The 17,962-nt window shown below is 33.4% G+C and overlaps 1 protein-coding gene and 1 long non-coding RNA gene across 2 annotated transcripts in view; one reads left to right on the forward strand and one right to left on the reverse strand.

Annotated features, from left to right (window-relative positions):
* LOC109844972 (18.6 kDa class III heat shock protein-like) overlaps nt 1-260 on the reverse strand; it is a gene marked incomplete at its 5' end in the record, with an annotated part of 581 nt that extends 321 nt beyond the window's left edge. The window contains 2 exon segments of the mRNA XM_020414158.1: nt 1-2; nt 4-260. The exon segment at nt 1-2 is cut by the window's left edge and continues 321 nt beyond it. Of these exon segments, the coding sequence (XP_020269747.1) occupies nt 1-2; nt 4-260 (259 nt within the window).
* LOC109845382 lies at nt 11,595-11,919 on the forward strand. The gene is made up of 3 exons (XR_002248328.1): nt 11,595-11,627; nt 11,745-11,803; nt 11,882-11,919. It is a non-coding gene; the product is annotated as an uncharacterized LOC109845382 (long non-coding RNA).

Genomic DNA, 17,962 nt, shown 5'->3' on the forward strand with positions numbered 1-17,962 from the left:
AACACCCCATTCTCAGCCTTCGCGGTGATCGCGGCCGGGTTCGAGTTCTCCGGCAGCCGGAATTTCCTTTGAAACTTGAGGGAGGCTTTTCTTTCAAGCCTCAGGTACTTGCAGCCTTCTTCTTCTGCTTCGTCTCTCTTTCTTTTTGTGCTGGTGTTGCTCTTCACCACCAGGATGTTGCCATCCTCTAACGTCACCTGCACACAAGAATGCAGCAAGATTTCATCTTTGAGCAGACAAAGCCAATCTTCAAAGAGAAATCATCAAAACCCATGTGCCAATTTCTCAAAACGCACGAACGCGACATTAAGAAATGAAATCTATCTTCTGCTTCTCCAAACAGAGCTCCCTACTAAATACGTCTTAGAAACTAAGAAAAATTTGAGTAGCTGCCTAAAAAGTAAGAAAACCCATGTCCGAAATTCCCTAAACACAGAATGAGGTTAAAAAAAAAATAACCCCATTTCTCACGCAAAATATAAACCCGTGGTCTGTTCCTTCAAACAGAACTCGCTAAAAATAAAAAACAAAAACCAATTTCTAGAAGTTTAAAGAGCCACCCCATAAATAAACACCCAAATTTCTAAAGTTAAGATAAATTATCAAAACATATGCTCCCAACCCCCCATAATTGCCCAACTGAAAGCAAATGCAACAAATGAACCCCAAGGAAAAACATAACCCCGCAAAAAAAAAAAAAAAATCTATTCCCAAAAACGCCCGTACAAAATTTACACTGGATAATCAGCCTATCGAGAGCCCAGGGACGTCGGAAGAGAAGCTGCTAGCCTTAGTTCCTCTCCATTATGTCAACCGGCACGCTCCCCCACCCCCTTCTCATCCCCCTCCTCCCTCCTGCGGCCCGCCCTCGGTGCCGTCTGCGCGCGCCAGCGTTCAGCCTCTCGGAGGCTCGTCCGGCAGCTTGCAGCAGTCTGCAGTGCACCGAGTCGCACAGCCCACCAGTCCGAGCGCGCTCATCTGATATCACCTCCTCTCTCTCTCTCGATACCCTGAAGCGACTGCTGGCATTTTTTGGAGGGATCGAGGCGTATCGCGATTGATTTAAGACGACGGGAGAAGTTTCGGGTGAAGCCCTGGCGCGTGGTCGGCCCGAGAGAAGCGTCCAGAATGATCCGGAGCTTGCTGGATCCGGATTCGTCAGGCTTCTGTTGGGCTGGGTTTCTTTTTTCTATGTGGGCTTTTCGTTTTAAATCTCCCCAACAAAAAAAAAAGCCGGAAACATTCATCTAGCCTTTATCTTGGGATCTCATAACTTTCAAAATGGTATAAACATCATATCATATCATACTCCCTTTAAAAGCACGAGTTCAGAAAATCTTTTTTAGACAAATATACCCCTTTATAGTTTGAACTACCTTATCTATAATCAAATTCTAATTTTTAATGGTCAATATTTCCCGTCACTATTTTGAATATTTTATTTATATCTTCATCTATCCTAATCATAATCATATCTTATCCTAATCCTATGTGAACCACGTTTAGCTTAACAATTTAAAAAACTAATATTAATAAAATATATAAAACATAAAAATGATATTAGTTTGTTAAGATAAAGAAATTACAAGTGGATAACATATTATAATACATGAAGTATTGCAAAAAACCCATAAAAAGTTTTAAAATTACAGAAAAGACCCTGAAAAGTTCAAAATTATAAAAATCATCCCAATGTCTCAAAACTTAAAATGAAAAACATGAAATTAAAAAATTAACATCAGTTTGCAAAGAATTTAAAATTTACAATTAACACCTCAATGTCTCAAAAATTATAGAAACACCCTCAAAAGTTTAAATTACAGACAAGCACATTAAAATTCTAAAATTTTAAAACTTACAAACAACACAGATGAATTCAAGAGATTACCATGGTCCATGATACACCTAAAATTTTTAATATTTAAATTTAAATTTTTTAATTAACACCCTCAATATCTCAAAAATTATAGAAACACCTTCAAAAGTTCAAATTATAAAAAGCCACCATAAAATTTTAAAATTTGTAAATAACATAAGATGAATTCAAGATATTACCCTTAGACACCTAAAAAATTAAAATTTGCCGAAATTCACCTCAAATTTTTAAAAAACTCCTTCAAAATTTAAAAATTGTAAAAAAAACTCTAAATTTTTAAAAATTTTAACTAGCACACATTAAATTCGTCGATTGGTAGACCGCTAAAATTTAATATTTTTCAAATTTAATCTATAGTTTTAATAATTGCAAAAGACACCCTCAAAATTTTTGAGTTACAAGAAATATACTAACATTTAAAAAATTACCACCAACACATGAAACATAGAATTTACAATACCAAAACTTAAAAGAAAAACTCTTTCAAAATTTAAAAATTACAAATCACACCCTCAAAGTTCAAAACCACAAAAATGGGCTAAAATTTTAAAACTTGGCAAAGAAAAGTATAATTGTTTGGTATTTTTCATATATATATATATATATATATATTAAAATTTATAATTTAGGGATTTACTATCCATTTTCAGCATCTAAGAATAGTCTAAGTTGATACTGGTAAACAAAAATAATAAGAATTGATTAAAAACATCTGGTAAACAAAAATAATAAAGAGATAGCTTCTAATTTATTTAAGTAATAAATTAGGAACACAAAAATTTTTATATATATGAAATTAATATTTATTCTTATTGAAATAGAAAAAAAATCAAAGTCTATATTTTGAGCAGTTTGTGTTGAACATCATAAGTACATTTGACTTCTTTGTAAAGTTAAATGAGATGATAAAAAATTAACGAGCCCAGGAAAGATAGTAGCATAAAAAATACAAAATTAGCCTGGTGTCACAATTGATGTAGATGATGAAGACAATACTCTAGAATTGTCCGAGAAATGATAAATGATAAACCTGAAGAAAGATTGATCTTAACTCAATAAAAAATAAAATAGAAGAAATAAAAAACAATATTTTCTGAATATTTTATAGAATAGTTTAATTATTTTGAGTGAAATTAGGAATCTTTAGAAGGGAGTTTCATGAATTTTTTTCAGTACTTTTATATTGTTATGTGGATGTTTTTATCATATAAAAATATACTAGAGTTATCATTAATCTTTAATTTATATTTTTTATGAAGTCTACCAATGATTATGAATAAACTTCATATTCTCTTTTGCATCGTTTTAACATACTTTAAATCAATCATTTTGCCATATTAGTTTTAAATATTCACCTTCCTTGTATAATATTATTTTAATATTTTTATTTTGCAATGCTATACTTTCTCAAATAAAGCTTAGTTTCATATCGGTCAAAGATAATATGAAAATTTAAATTATTTTTAAATTATATTTGTTTTTTTTCAGTTCAAATATCAACATGAAAATTTAAATAGGGTGTATCCCATTTAAACAAACATAAAAAAATAATTGGGATGTAAGAGTTTAAAGAAAAAAATGAGCACAAACTGCCAAAAATAATTAATCCTGGTATTAAATCACGTGCATTGCACGTGTGTAAAAACTAGTCCCCATAAATTTAGGAGTTATCGAAAACATCATTAAATTTCAAGATTTTTTTTTTTTTAAGAAAACCCTCTTAAGAGCGTAAATCTTAATATATCGGTAGCATGGGGGGCTCAATATATCGGTTATATTCTATTTATATCACGCGTTTCAACAATTTTTGTTATTAGCATTCTGAATGTTAAATTTGTTCATAACGCATCGCAAAATATGTTTAAAATAGGGACAAAATTGCCTCTAATTCTCTAACGAAGTATTCGATGATGAGCTAATGCACGGTATCAAATTGTAAAGTAGGTGATATTTTAGGATATAGCATCGGTAGGTTCAACCTTAAAACTATTAAAACTCAAAATAGATGAATTTTGAGGAATTAAAGCGCGAATAACACCTAACAGAGAGAGAGAGAAACGCTTACGAGAAACTTCGCCCACCATCCGGCCCAATCTTATATAGTGGCACAAAACTTATTTATCACGGACCAACCTCATCCTTTGTTGTGTCGACTCCAGCTAACGGCTACTCTACTTAATTCTCGAAGCAACTGAATCTTTTAGGGGGTTTAGTTATCTGAAACTTAAAATTGAATCTGGGATAATATGCGAGGTAAAATTTAAGGTGTTAGTCACATAGAACTAAAATTAGAATAAAATTTTACAGTGTTAATCAAGTATAACTCTAACAAAACTAGAATTGAGATAATGGTACAAAATTATTCTATTTTTTTCATTTTTCTATAAAAAATGAGAGTTCTAGTATTTCAAATTATTCTAATATTCAAGCAACTAATATCTCTCGGACTTTTTAGCTTCATCGAAGTGGGAAAAAGTCACTCCTCTAGACAAACACCATTGCACTACAATCTTCTCTTGCGTGAATCTCAACTGATCATGATTTCCTTTGCCTTATTACGACAAAACCCATGTATGTATATATATCCTTAAACTTTTGTTCAAGGTTCACGCACTGAGCTATTATCATCCATCAATTTGAGGGAAAACATAGAAAACAGTTCACATGCTAGAAGATGCACATGCATAGCTATTATCATCCATCAATTTGAGGGAAAACATAGAAAACAGTTCACATGCTAGAAGATGCACATGCATATATATGCAGCACATCTCATATATAGAGAGCAGTGGTGTTTAGCATCGAGGCAAGACGCATATATAACTTGTAAAAGCTAGCCGACGTACAATTGCTTTCAGGTGATTAGGTACTTGTATTAATTTGTTGAAGAAAGCTATGAACCAATTATATGTCTCTTGCTTCTACGTACTACCACCAGCTTCCTTTTGCTAAAGATGGAGATGTTCATAGACACAATAATTCGGCCATCAGATCTCATGTTTACTTCTTTGGACGCTCTTTTAGTACTCTCCATGTAATTAGGATATCCAAACAAACAATTTATTAACTAAAGAGAATAAATGTTGGGATTGTGTCTTTGATTCTTTGTACAACTTCATGAGAATTAGATAGGGTTAGAGATCTATCATGATTAGAAGTTTGAACCCTATTCTGATTCGGAAGTTAGGCTAGAGATAGGGTTTTGATTTCCCTATATATATTCTTTTATTTTTGATAAAAAAAGAGAAGAGAAAGAGCCAATATTCTTGTAATCTAGGGTTAGCAGAGGGTGTAACCTGATTCAAGAATATTATGCAAGAGGCGAGAGTTTCGTGGTCTTTATCCGTGCAAAAATTACAACATTGGGAGAGGGTTTCACAATCTTTGTCTGTTCTAAAGAATGTAAGGAGTGAGTTTTGAAGAAAATATGAAAGTTGAGTATATATGTGAATTTGAGAGATTGAGAGACGAGAGTTGAGTGGTTCTTCTTGTAGTTCTCCATGATACATAATGGATTTCTCGTGTTGTTGCCCCGTGGATATAGGTCGAAGTTGGTCAACCGAACTTATGAATTGCGTGGATCGTAGTAGACGGGGAGACTAAAATTCCCCAATAATAAATGCACGATGTTAGTGAAAATAAGGAAGAAAAGAGAAAGAAATACGGTAGGAGAATATAAGAGTAAGGTTTGCAAGTCAAAATAGATTAATATGGGTTTCTGAATCAAGATATCATATAGCTTTGAATATTGTTAAAAATGTGGCGATGATAAATGCCATGTTTTTCTATTTTAATCTGAGTTAATTAAAAGAACTAAAAGAACAGTGTAAAGGATAATCAATAGCAAAACAACTGAAATTGAATACACCATAACTTTAACTCACCCTATCCCTTCCATACTAATAGGGGGTGTTTGTTTTACCAAAAATTTTAGCATTTCGTATGGATTACAAGTTTTGAGATTAAAAAGTGAGTTTTTTTTGTATTTGGGATTCCATATATGATGTTTGTTTTAAGAAAATTTTTAGAATATTGAATCCCAAAAGTACAAAAAGTGCCTAATTTTTAGAATTTACCAAATCCTCCCAATTGGAGAGGATTTTGACAAATTTCATAAATGAGTGTGCTTACCTCTCAATTGGAGAGGATTTGACAAATCCTAATTTTATCTTTTTGTGTGAGGTAACCTCACCAAGATAGCATATTCATCATATTATAAAAATTTGTAGAGAGCCTGTGTTGTGCTTGGATATGCAAGAGTAATTGCATTCTTAAAAGCCAAAACTTTGTCACCTCCAAAAGGAATTGACTGTCCATAGTAATTATGCTGCAAAATTTAAGCACCAAATCAGTTAGTTGAGAAGGATGTAAAGCTCAATGAGGTTTATATTGCAAACTCTCAAGTCAAAAGCCAAGTTGGTTCAAGCGCAAGCAAAGTGTTGAGAGATGGTCAACGAACAAACATTTTCATTAAAACAATTGAAAATTGCATAGCTTATGCCCACGCATACCTGAGCTAATAGTTTTTCTCTTGACACGTCAATCTAGTGACAGTGTCATATAAACAAGAACTGAGCGCATAACCCTTGACAAAAGTATCAAAATCACTCAAAACTATCACATCACAGTATCCGCATTAATACCCCAAAAAAAAGCCTCTTCGAGTTTTTCAAAGACAAAGACTCCATCCTCAAAATTTCAATTGGAAAGGCATTTTACAATAATACAAGGATCAACACCTTAATTTATTTCTTTACAACATGCTCATGATTCTTCTTAACAAAATTACGAATTCAAGCATTCATTTCCATCCAAATGAGCTATACAGCAACAACTAAAGCTAGCCTTTTCACTGTCCATGACGATATGTACACTATGAATCTCCTCGTACTAAAAAATTAAGATACGCGAAAACAAAATTTTAACATTCAATCTTCTCTCTTTGATATTTGATATTTCCACTAATAACAAAAATAAATAAATAAATAAAAATAAAAATAAAAATAAAATAAAATTCATGATTCACAAAAAAGGTTCATGATTCTTTTTGATTCTATAAAGAGAGAGTAGTGTTCCAAATCTTCCATTGCTTCTTTTGATTAAGGAGTTAGTAGTGATCCAAAATTCCAATAACAATGCGATATAAATAAAACATATTCCAAGTTCAGAATTCATCAATTGTTTTACAACTACAATGCAAATTTCAGTTGATAATAAAAATTCCAAGTACAATCTATGGTTGCACACTCAATCTATAATTTTGGAATTTTGACTAAAAATAAAAAACAAAAAACAAATACCTCGTCGCCTATCTAGATTCATAGTATTACAACAATTGTAATTGTATGATCATCATATATTCGGATATTTTGGATACGGATCTAGATATTTCACTATAGAATCATATTCGTAACCACATCCTATCGGTTATAATTTTTACTAATCATATTTGTATCCTAAGGTACACGGATACAAATATATCGACGAATACAGATAGCTTTTGTGCACCCCTACATGGAAGTCTGAGGCGTCAAAGGGAAGATACAATCTGGTACGATCTCGTTTGCGTTAAACCAAAAATAGAATAGATCCCCAATACCTAGAATTCCAAAGAATGGAATTCAAATAGAGATTGGTTTTTGATATTAGAATACGAACAGTAAAAACTTAATTCCAAATCGAATATCGTGTTGTTCGTTTCAATTCGGCTGGCCTCCGCCGGCAAGTCGCCAAACTAGTTCCTCGGTCGGTTGTTCCGCAAATACTATCCTTTTCAGGGATTCTTCTGTAAAAACTGAAGTCTATAAATTTCAGAAGCGAGTCCCTCATTTCGCCCCCTTTCGTTTTCGTTTGCGCTTTCAGCGACGGTTCTCTCTTCGATCCTTCAGTATTTGTTCTCAATCGATCAATGGCAGACCGTGGTAATTTTCTCCGTATTCTCAATTTCATCAGTCTCTGTTTCTGTGTCTTAAATTTTTTGCTTTCGTTATTAATTTCAGGTGAAACACAAGTCCTCGGCAAAAGTGAGTAATTAGTTTGAAATTCATAAAAATCGAAAAAAAAATTGATTCTTCCTTTAAATCCCCCCCCCCCCCCCCCCCCTCCTTTTAGGCCGCTCAGGTTGTGGAAGAAGAAGAGCTCTATTTCGGAGAAGATTCGGATGATGATAGGCGACGAGGTATTTGTCTTTTGTTTTTTTTTTCAAAATTGCTGTCCATTTTCTTGTGAAATTTTGGATTTTTTGGGGGGGCTGAATTGGAAAATTTGGGGTTTTGGTGGATGAAGGAGAGACGAAGAAGAATGACTTCACGAAGCTTGAGTTGAAGCCTGATCACGTAAACAGGCCCCTTTGGGCGTGCGGCGACGGCAGGATATTTCTTGAGACGTTTTCTCCTTTGTATAAACAGGCTTATGACTTCCTCATTGCCATTGTTGAGCCAGTGTGCAGGTGATTTTGTTGGCACTTCTTAAATTTGATGTGGGTTTCATCATTTGTAGTTGAAGTGGATGGAGCACTGCTTTAAATTAATATTTTACTGATTTTAGATGGTTTTGCTTCAGATTTGACATTGGTTTTCATTGCTTAGGGTTTAATCATAGTGTTCTGATAAGAACTCACCCCCAAAAAGTAGTTGTCTAGGGAGGAATCCCAAATCTCTCATAAATCCACAATTGACTCTCGAGTTAATGAATTTGGGACTGAAATGAACCCTAGCCTACAATCCCGCTTCTGCAGGTCACGCGTGACTGGCTCTGCACTAGTCTAGTCCTAGTTGAACGTTGCAATCTCAGTCTTTTGCCCGTGAACACTCCAATGCTGAGGTCACCACTCATGCCTCTTGTTTGCGAGTGAGAAGGTTTGACTCTGATGCCATCTGTAGGAGACGCTCATCCCTAAAAGCTAAAAGCTAGAAATTAGAGAGAGGGAATCTAGATCTCATATAAAACCACAATAGATTACCCATTTAGTTAATATGGGACTAACTAGACCATAACATAGTCTGTCTATGCATGATTTCAATCTGATTACATTGTTTTCGCGGAGTTTGTTGGCTTCCTCTGAAAAAGTAAGATTTATTTTTATCTAGTCAATTTGATATAGATTACAGCTAACACATGACTGTGAACTTCCAGAATGTTTACTACTATTGATTTATTTTTATCAGTGCCAAGTGCATTAGTACCATAAGAATTAGGATCGAAACATTTTGCAGTTCCATTGTGGTCATAATATACATTCGTCGCACAATATAATCTAGCAAATATATCGGCCCTTGTTGCAGGGTTGTCTATTGCCTCACACATCTGCAACAGTTTTCAGGTCTATATTTTCACTTGTGGTTAAGTACGAAAAATGCTAGCAGTCATTTGGCTGATGACCTTTTCCACAGGATGAGCAGGCAATGAGTTGAGGAAATTTGAAGCTGTTGGATAATTTGTCATCGCGACACAGATTAATTAGTGCGTACTGCATCCAATTCTTGATGGAGATTGCTAAATTTGCATCTGAAACAACTCCTCTATTAGTGATAAATTCATTAAATCAATTGTTGTCAATGATAGAAGATGAGATGGGCTTCTCACTTGCGTATCTTAGAAGATTTTGTGAGTTTCTTAACTCCATCCTTTTGGCTGGCTGTCTTATATAATGCATCCCATTAGTTCTTTAGCACCTTATAGCAATTTTCACTCTCACTCTAGTAGGAAAAAAGAAGAAATTTCGGTGATATAGAGTTCTTCGTAAACAACTTTAAATATTGGTTATGGAAAGAGAGACCCTGAAATCATTTGAAACAATGTTATCAAAGATGTATGGGGAGATTGTTGTTATTTGACTTAGCATATGAAGATAAAACCCACCTACCTCCCTACATTCATGCCCAACTATTCCCTAACCTAACTCCCTATCACACCAACCATTAGCAATTTTATATTAATATTGGAAGGTTATAAATGGAGGAGTGGAGAAGGGTGAATGCATCAGACAGAGAGCGATCGAAGTTAGAGAGAAGAGAGAGAGACAGAGAGAGAGGGAGTTAGTTTCTTTCTTTGTGTGATTCTTTGGTGGGGTTTAGAGAATGATCTCTTTTGTAATATTCTCTTTTGTGATTAGTGAAGTTCTATACTGTTCTCGCTCGTGGACGTAGGTCATACTAATCGAACCACGTTAAATCCTTGTGTGCTGTTCTCTTTGTCTTCACTGTGTTTATTCAGTGTTATTATTATCCACTTTTGTAGAGAGCCTGTGTTGTGCTTGGATATGCAAGAGTAATTGCATTCTTAAAAGCCAAAACTTTGTCACCTCCAAAAGGAATTGACTGTCCATAGTAATTATGCTGCAAAATTTAAGCACCAAATCAGTTAGTTGAGAAGGATGTAAAGCTCAATGAGGTTTATATTGCAAACTCTCAAGTCAAAAGCCAAGTTGGTTCAAGCGCAAGCGAAGTGTTGAGAGATGGTCAACGAACAAACATTTTCATTAAAACAATTCAAAATTGCATAGCTTATGCCCAGGCATACCTGAGCTAATAGTTTTTCTCTTGACACGTCAGTCTAGTGACAGTGTCATATAAACAAGAACTGAGCGCATAACCCTTGACAAAAGTATCAAAATCACTCAAAACTACCACATCACAGTATCCGCATTAATACAAAAAAAAAAGCCTCTTCGAGTTTTTCAAAGACAAAGACTCCATCCTCAAAATTTCAATTGGAAAGGCATTTTACAATAATACAAGGATCAACACCTTAATTTATTTCTTTACAACATGCTCATGATTCTTCTTAACAAAATTACGAATTCAAGCATTCATTTCCATCCAAATGAGCTATACAGCAACAACTAAAGCTAGCCTTTTCACTGTCCATGACGATATGTACACTATGAATCTCCTCGTACTAAAAAATTAAGATACGCGAAAACAAAATTTTAACATTCGATCTTCTCTCTTTGATATTTGATATTTCCACTAATAACAAAAATAAATAAATAAATAAATAAAAATAAAAATAAAATAAAATTCATGATTCACAAAAAAGGTTCATGATTCTTTTTGATTCTATAAAGAGAGAGTAGTGTTCCAAATCTTCCATTGCTTCTTTTGATTAAGGAGTTAGTAGTGATCCAAAATTCCAATAACAATGCGATATAAACAAAACCTATTCCAAGTTCAGAATTCATCAATTGTTTTACAACTACAATGCAAATTTCAGTTGATAATAAAAATTCCAAGTAAAATCTATGGTTGCACACTCAATCTATAATTTTGGAATTTTGACTAAAAATAAAAAACAAAAAACAAATACCTCATCGACTATCTAGATTCATAGTATTACAACAATTGTAATTGTATGATCATCATATATTCGGATATTTTGGATACGGATCTAGATATTTCACTATAGAATCATATTCGTAACCGCATCCTATCGGTTATAATTTTTACTAATCATATTTGTATCCTAAGGTACACGGATACAAATATATCGACGAATACAGATAGCTTTTGTGCACCCCTACTTGGAAGTCTGAGGCGTCAAAGGGAAGATACAATCTGGTACGATCTCGTTTGCGTTAAACCAAAAATAGAATAGACCCCCAATACCTAGAATTCCAAAGAATGGAATTCAAATAGAGATTGGTTTTTGATATTAGAATATGAACAGTAAAAACTTAATTCCGAATCGAATATCGTGTTGTTCGTTTCAATTCGACTGGCCTCCGTCGGCAAGTCGCCAAACTAGTTCCTCGGTCGGTTGTTCCGCAAATACTATCCTTTTCAGGGACTCTTCTGTAAAAACTGAAGTCTATAAATTTCAGAAGCGAGTCCCTCATTTCGCCCCCTTTCGTTTTCGTTTGCGCTTTCAGCGACGGTTCTCTCTTCGATCCTTCAGTATTTGTTCTCAATCGATCAATGGCAGACCGTGGTAATTTTCTCCGTATTCTCAATTTCATCAGTTTCTGTTTCTGTGTCTTAAATTTTTTACTTTCGTTCTTAATTTCAGGTGAAAGAGGTCGGCCGTCCAAAAAACACAAGTCCTCGGCAAAAGTGAGTAATTAGTTTGAAATTCATAAAAATCGTAAAAAAAATTGATTCTTCCTTTAAATCCCCCCCCCCCCCCCCCCCCTCCTTTTAGGCCGCTCAGGTTGTGGAAGAAGAAGAGCTCTATTTCGGAGAAGATTCGGATGATGATAGGCGACGAGGTATTTGTCTTTTGTTTTTTTTTCAAAACTGCTGTCCATTTTCTTGTGAAATTTTGGATTTTTTTTGGGGGGGCTGAATTGGAAAATTTGGGGTTTTGGTGGATGAAGGAGAGACGAAGAAGAATGACTTCACGAAGCTTGAGTGGAAGCCTGATCACGTAAACAGGCCCCTTTGGGCGTGCGGCGACGGCAGGATATTTCTTGAGACGTTTTCTCCTTTGTATAAACAGGCTTATGACTTCCTCATTGCCATTGCTGAGCCAGTGTGCAGGTGATTTTGTTGGCACTTCTTAAATTTGATGTGGGTTTCATCATTTGTAGTTGAAGTGGATGGAGCACTGCTTTAAATTAATATTTTACTGATTTTAGATGGTTTTGCTTCAGATTTGACATTGGTTTTCATTGCTTAGGGTTTAATCATAGTGTTCTGATAAGAACTCACCCCCAAAAAGTAGTTGTCTAGGAAGGAATCCCAAATCTCTCATAAATCCACAATTGACTCTTGAGTTAATGAATTCGGGACTGAAATGAACCCTAGCCTACAATCCCGCTTCTGCAGATTGTAGGATCTGAAATAGATACATTAGAACACTAGAAGAGGAGTGAATAGTGTTCTTTTAAAATATATGCAAAGTAGATTATAAATTGTAAAGAAAGAATGGCAATCTCAGAAAATAAACATCACAAACACAAGCATGTATACTGGTTCCACCTCCCCGGTGTACATCCAGTCCCCAAGCAAATCCCGCTTGTTACAAAATCAACAGCAAACCTGACCAATTTGCAAGACTATGCAAATTGCAATACCAATTGACAAGACCATGCCAATTGCCACCCAATCTCTAAACCAAGAGATCAACCCTCTCAAAACCGAGAGAAATCCTTTTTGAAGCAAGAACACAATTGATCCTATAAGCCTTGAATGTGTAGTGAAGTGCTGCAGTGGCTTAGAATTCTTTTAACTCTCTGAATATTGCCTATACAATCTCTATAAATGATTGAAACCAATGCAATATCAGAAACTCTCTTTTTCTAAACACTTAGCATGAAAATCTGGAAAATTAGAGAGTGAATATGCACAAAATGTTTGATCTTGCAAGTGTAAAACTTAGTTGTTATTTTCTGATGTTTAAACCTATTTATAGCCTCTGAAATGACATAATTTTAAACCCAATTAACGTCCACAAAACGGCTATAAACAGTCACTTATTTTAAACCTGAAATCTGAAAAAACTGCATCTATAGTTGACTACAAGTCATAGTAGTCGACTACACTGAGTCTAAACAGACTCTGTGAAGTCAGAAAATTGCTCAGTAGTCGACTATAAGGCATAATAGTCGACTACACTGTAAACTCAGATTCTGGAATTTTTCTGTTTAGTATTTTGACTATAACTTTCTCATCCGATATCGGAATGAGGTGATTTAAGATTTGTTGGAAAGGTCTTGAAGAGACCTACAAGTTTGGTCTTTTGAGTTTTTCCAGATTCTAATTTCTAAGGGGTGTAAATGAAATGTTTTAAGACTCACCCAATATTTATAAACTCTAATGGCTAACATAGGGGATTTCTATTGTTAACCAACACACTAAGCATGTGTTAGTGTGTTCTAACACTATGTGTGTGCATGTGTGTGAGTGATCAAGGCTTGTACAAATTTCTAAGCAAAGAAAATATAAAATTACATTTTGACAATAAAGTATATTTTCTTCTTTGCTTCATTTTGCCTTGAACTCATCTATGTCTTGAGTATCTCTTTGAATATAATTGTTGATATAGCTCTGATACTGCAAAACAAATGTTAGCACATAATACACACAACATATAATATTTGTTATCATCAAAACAAACTAATCTTGGGGTCAAGATTCCTAACATTCTCCCCCTTTTTGATGATGACAAATATATGTTATTAAGATATAAAAATTTTAATCCCCCTGCATGAAATCATTAAATAAAATCTTTTACTCCCCCTGCATCAAAGCATTAGTAAAAAATTTAAAATTAAAATTTTCTATATAACTCCCCCTTTGTCATTAGCAAAAAGAAATAAACATAATTCTAATTAAAAATTTCTTTTCTTGGGTACCTTAATAAAAATATCAAGCACTTTGGTACCCTTTTATATTATATCATTAGGATTAGCCCTTAGGAATCCAAATCCACTTGGAATTTGGTTTCCATTTGTTAACATAAGTGTAATTCTTTGAATTGCAAACTTCATAAATATAAGATGAAATATAATAATTCCTATCATGAATATTCAAATTCTTAGGAATCCATATATACTTATTTTGTTTAGCATGAATATTCTTATTATTATTCTTCAAAACATAATCATTCTTTATAAAATACTTAGGAACAAATCCAATGCCAAAATGATTGTTTGAAGATTTTTGAAATGAGAGCAAATTATTCAAATTCTCTTTACTTTTATTGAATTTACTAACATTCAAACATATATCATCATATTTTAATTTAATAGAAGAAATATCTTTATCTAAAACATTAATGCGGATTTTTAAATCATTGCATTCTGATTTTAGATAAACATTCTCATTAGTCAAAATATGATTTTCTTTAAGCAAGGATTTATTTTCCTCTTTCAATTCAATTACTTGAGAATTAGAAATAGTAGAAGAATTAAAATCAGAAATTTCTTCAAGTAATCTTTTATTTTCACCTTTAAGAAAATTATGTGAAGCCTTTAATCTCAAAAATGTTTCATATAATTCATTGAAAGCATCTAATAATTCTTCATTATTGCATACCTTATAATGGGCTCATATTGAAGCTTGTTCTAAGATAGATAATCAATTCCCACAAGACCGAGACTTTGCAATGAAGGGGCAATGGGACCCCTCATCCTTATGCCTGACTCCGCCCCTGTGTGCACTAGTCAAGTACCGATTGAACATAGTGAGTACCATTGAATTTGCTCACCAATAAATGTAGTTGCATATAAAAGACCAAACCAATCTTAGGGTGTGTTTGACAACTACCCAAAAACTGTATCAGGTTCAACTCTGGTCCAGTTCTACTCTAACCTAATTTAATTGTGGACAAACACCCTCCTAATCTACCACTAAACTGGTTTTATGACTTCTTTTTGGTCTAAGAAAAATTGGGTCAGAACTAACCTAGTTTTTGTAGGATCTGAAATAGATACACTAGAACACTAGAAGAGGGGTGAATAGTGTTCTTTTAAAATATATGCAAAGTAGATTATAAATTGCAAAGAAAAATGGCAATCTCAGAAATTCACAATCACAAACACAAAGTTTTATACTGGTTCCACCAACCCGGTGTACATCCAGTCCCCAAGCAAATCCCGCTTGAGATTTCCACTATGATTTTGAAACCTTACAAAATCAAAAGCAAACCTGACCAATTTGCAAGACCATGCAAATTGCAACACCAATTGACAAGACCATGCCAATTGCCACCCAATCTCTAAACCAAGAGATCAACCCTCTCAAACCCGAGAGAAATCCTTTTTGAAGCAAGAACACAATTGATCCTATAAGCCTTGAATGTGTAGTGAAGTACTGCAGTGACTTAGGATTCTTTTAACTCTCTGAATATTGCCTATACAATCTCTAAGAATGATTGAAACCAATGCAATATCAGAAACTCTCTTTTTCTAAACACTTAGCATGAAAATCTGGAAAATTAGAGAGTGAATATGCACAAAATGTTTGATCTTGCAAGTGTAAAACTTGGTTGTTGTTTTCTGATGTTTAAACCTATTTATAGCCTCTGAAATGACATAATTTTAAAACCAATTAACGTCCACAAAACGGCTATAAACAGTCACTTATTTTAAACCTGAAATCTGAAAAAACTGCATCTATAGTCGACTACAAGTCATAGTAGTCGACTACACTGAGTCTAAACAGACTCTGTGAAGTCAGAAAATTGCTCAGTAGTCGACTACAAGGCATAGTAGTCGACTACACTGTAAACTCAGATTCTGGAATTTTTCTGTTTAGTATTTTGACTATAACTTTCTCATCCGATATCGGAATGAGGTGATTTAAGATTTGTTGGAAAGATGTTGAAGAGACCTACAACTTTGTTCTTTTGAGTTTTTCCAGATTCTAATTTCTATGGGGTGTAAATAAAATGTTTTAAGACTCACTTAATATCTATAAACTCTAATGGCTAACATAGGGGATTTCTATTGTTAACCAACACACTAAGCATGTGTTAGTGTGTTCTAACACTATGTGTGTGCATGTGTATGAGTGATCAAGGCTTGTACAAATTTCTAAGCAAGGAAAATATAAAATTACATTTTGACAATAAAGTATATTTTATTCTTTGCTTCATTTTGCCTTGAACTCATCTATGTCTTGAGTATCTCTTTAAAAATAATTGTTGATATAGCTCTGATACTGCAAAACAAATGTTAACACATAATACACACAATATATAATATTTGTTATCATCAAAATAAACTAATCTTGGGGTCAAGATTCCTAACATTCTCCCCCTTTTTGATGATGACAAATATATGTTATTAAGATATAAAAATTTTAATCCCCCTGCATGAAATCATTAAATAAAATCTTTTACTCCCCCTGCATCAAAGCATTAGTAAAAAATTTAAAATTTTCTATATAACTCCCCCTTTGTCATTAACAAAAAGAAATAAACATAATTCTAGTTAAAATTTTCTTTTCCTGGGTACCTTAATAAAAATATTAAGCACTTTGGTACCCTTTTATATTATATCATTAGGATTAGCCCTTAGGAATCCAAATCCACTTGGAATTTGGTTTCCATTTGTTAACATAAGTGTAATTCTTTGAATTGCAAACTTCATACATATAAGATGAAATATAATCATTCCTATCATGAATATTCAAATTCTTAGGAATCCATATATACTTCTTTTGTTTAGCATGAATATTCTTATTATTATTCTTCAAAACATAATCATTCTTTATAAAATACTTAGGAACAAATCCAATGCCAAAATGATTGTTTGAAGATTTTTGAAATGAGAGCAAATTATTCAAATTCTCTTTACTTTTATTGAATTTACTAACATTCAAACATATATCATCATATTTTAATTTAATAGAAGAAATATCTTTATCTAAAACATTAATGCGAATTTTTAAATCATTGCATTCTGATTTTAGATAAACATTCTCATTAGTCAAAATATGATTTTCTTTAAGCAAGGATTTATTTTCCTCTTTCAATTCAATTACTTGAGAATTAGAAATAGTAGAAGAATTAAAATCAGAAATTTCTTCAAGTAATCTTTTATTTTCACCTTTAAGAAAATTATGTGAAGCCTTTAATCTCAAAAATGTTTCATATAATTCATTGAAAGCATCTAATAATTCTTCATTATTGCATACCTCATCTTCTTGTGCCATGAAGCACATGTGAGTGGATTCCTCTTTTTGTTCTTTCATTTTGAATAACTCAAACCTGTGCACAAGAACAGATATTTTAGATTCTTTAACTTTATTTGTACCTTCATGAGTTACCTCAAGTGTATGCCAAATATCGTATGCAGATGTGGCCGTTGACACCCTATTGAACTCATTCTTGTCAAGAGCACAAAATAAGACATTCATTGCTTTAAAATCCAAGTTTGCATTGTTCCTTTGAGATGTAGTACATTCCGTGAAAGGAGTGGTTGGCTTCTCATATTTTGTTTACAGTGTAGTCGACTACTAAGCATTTTTCTGACTTCACAGAGTCTGTTTAGACTCAGTGTAGTTGACTACTATGACTTGTAGTCGACTACAGATGTAGTTTTTTTAGATTTTAGGTTTTAAATAAGTGATTGTTTATAGCCGTTTTGTGGACGTTAATTGGGTTTAAAATTATGTCATTTCAGAGGCTATAAATAGGTTTAAA

This window comes from Asparagus officinalis, chromosome 6 (genome assembly GCF_001876935.1).
Source record: "Asparagus officinalis chromosome 6, Aspof.V1, whole genome shotgun sequence".
Classification (NCBI taxonomy): domain Eukaryota; kingdom Viridiplantae; phylum Streptophyta; class Magnoliopsida; order Asparagales; family Asparagaceae; genus Asparagus; species Asparagus officinalis.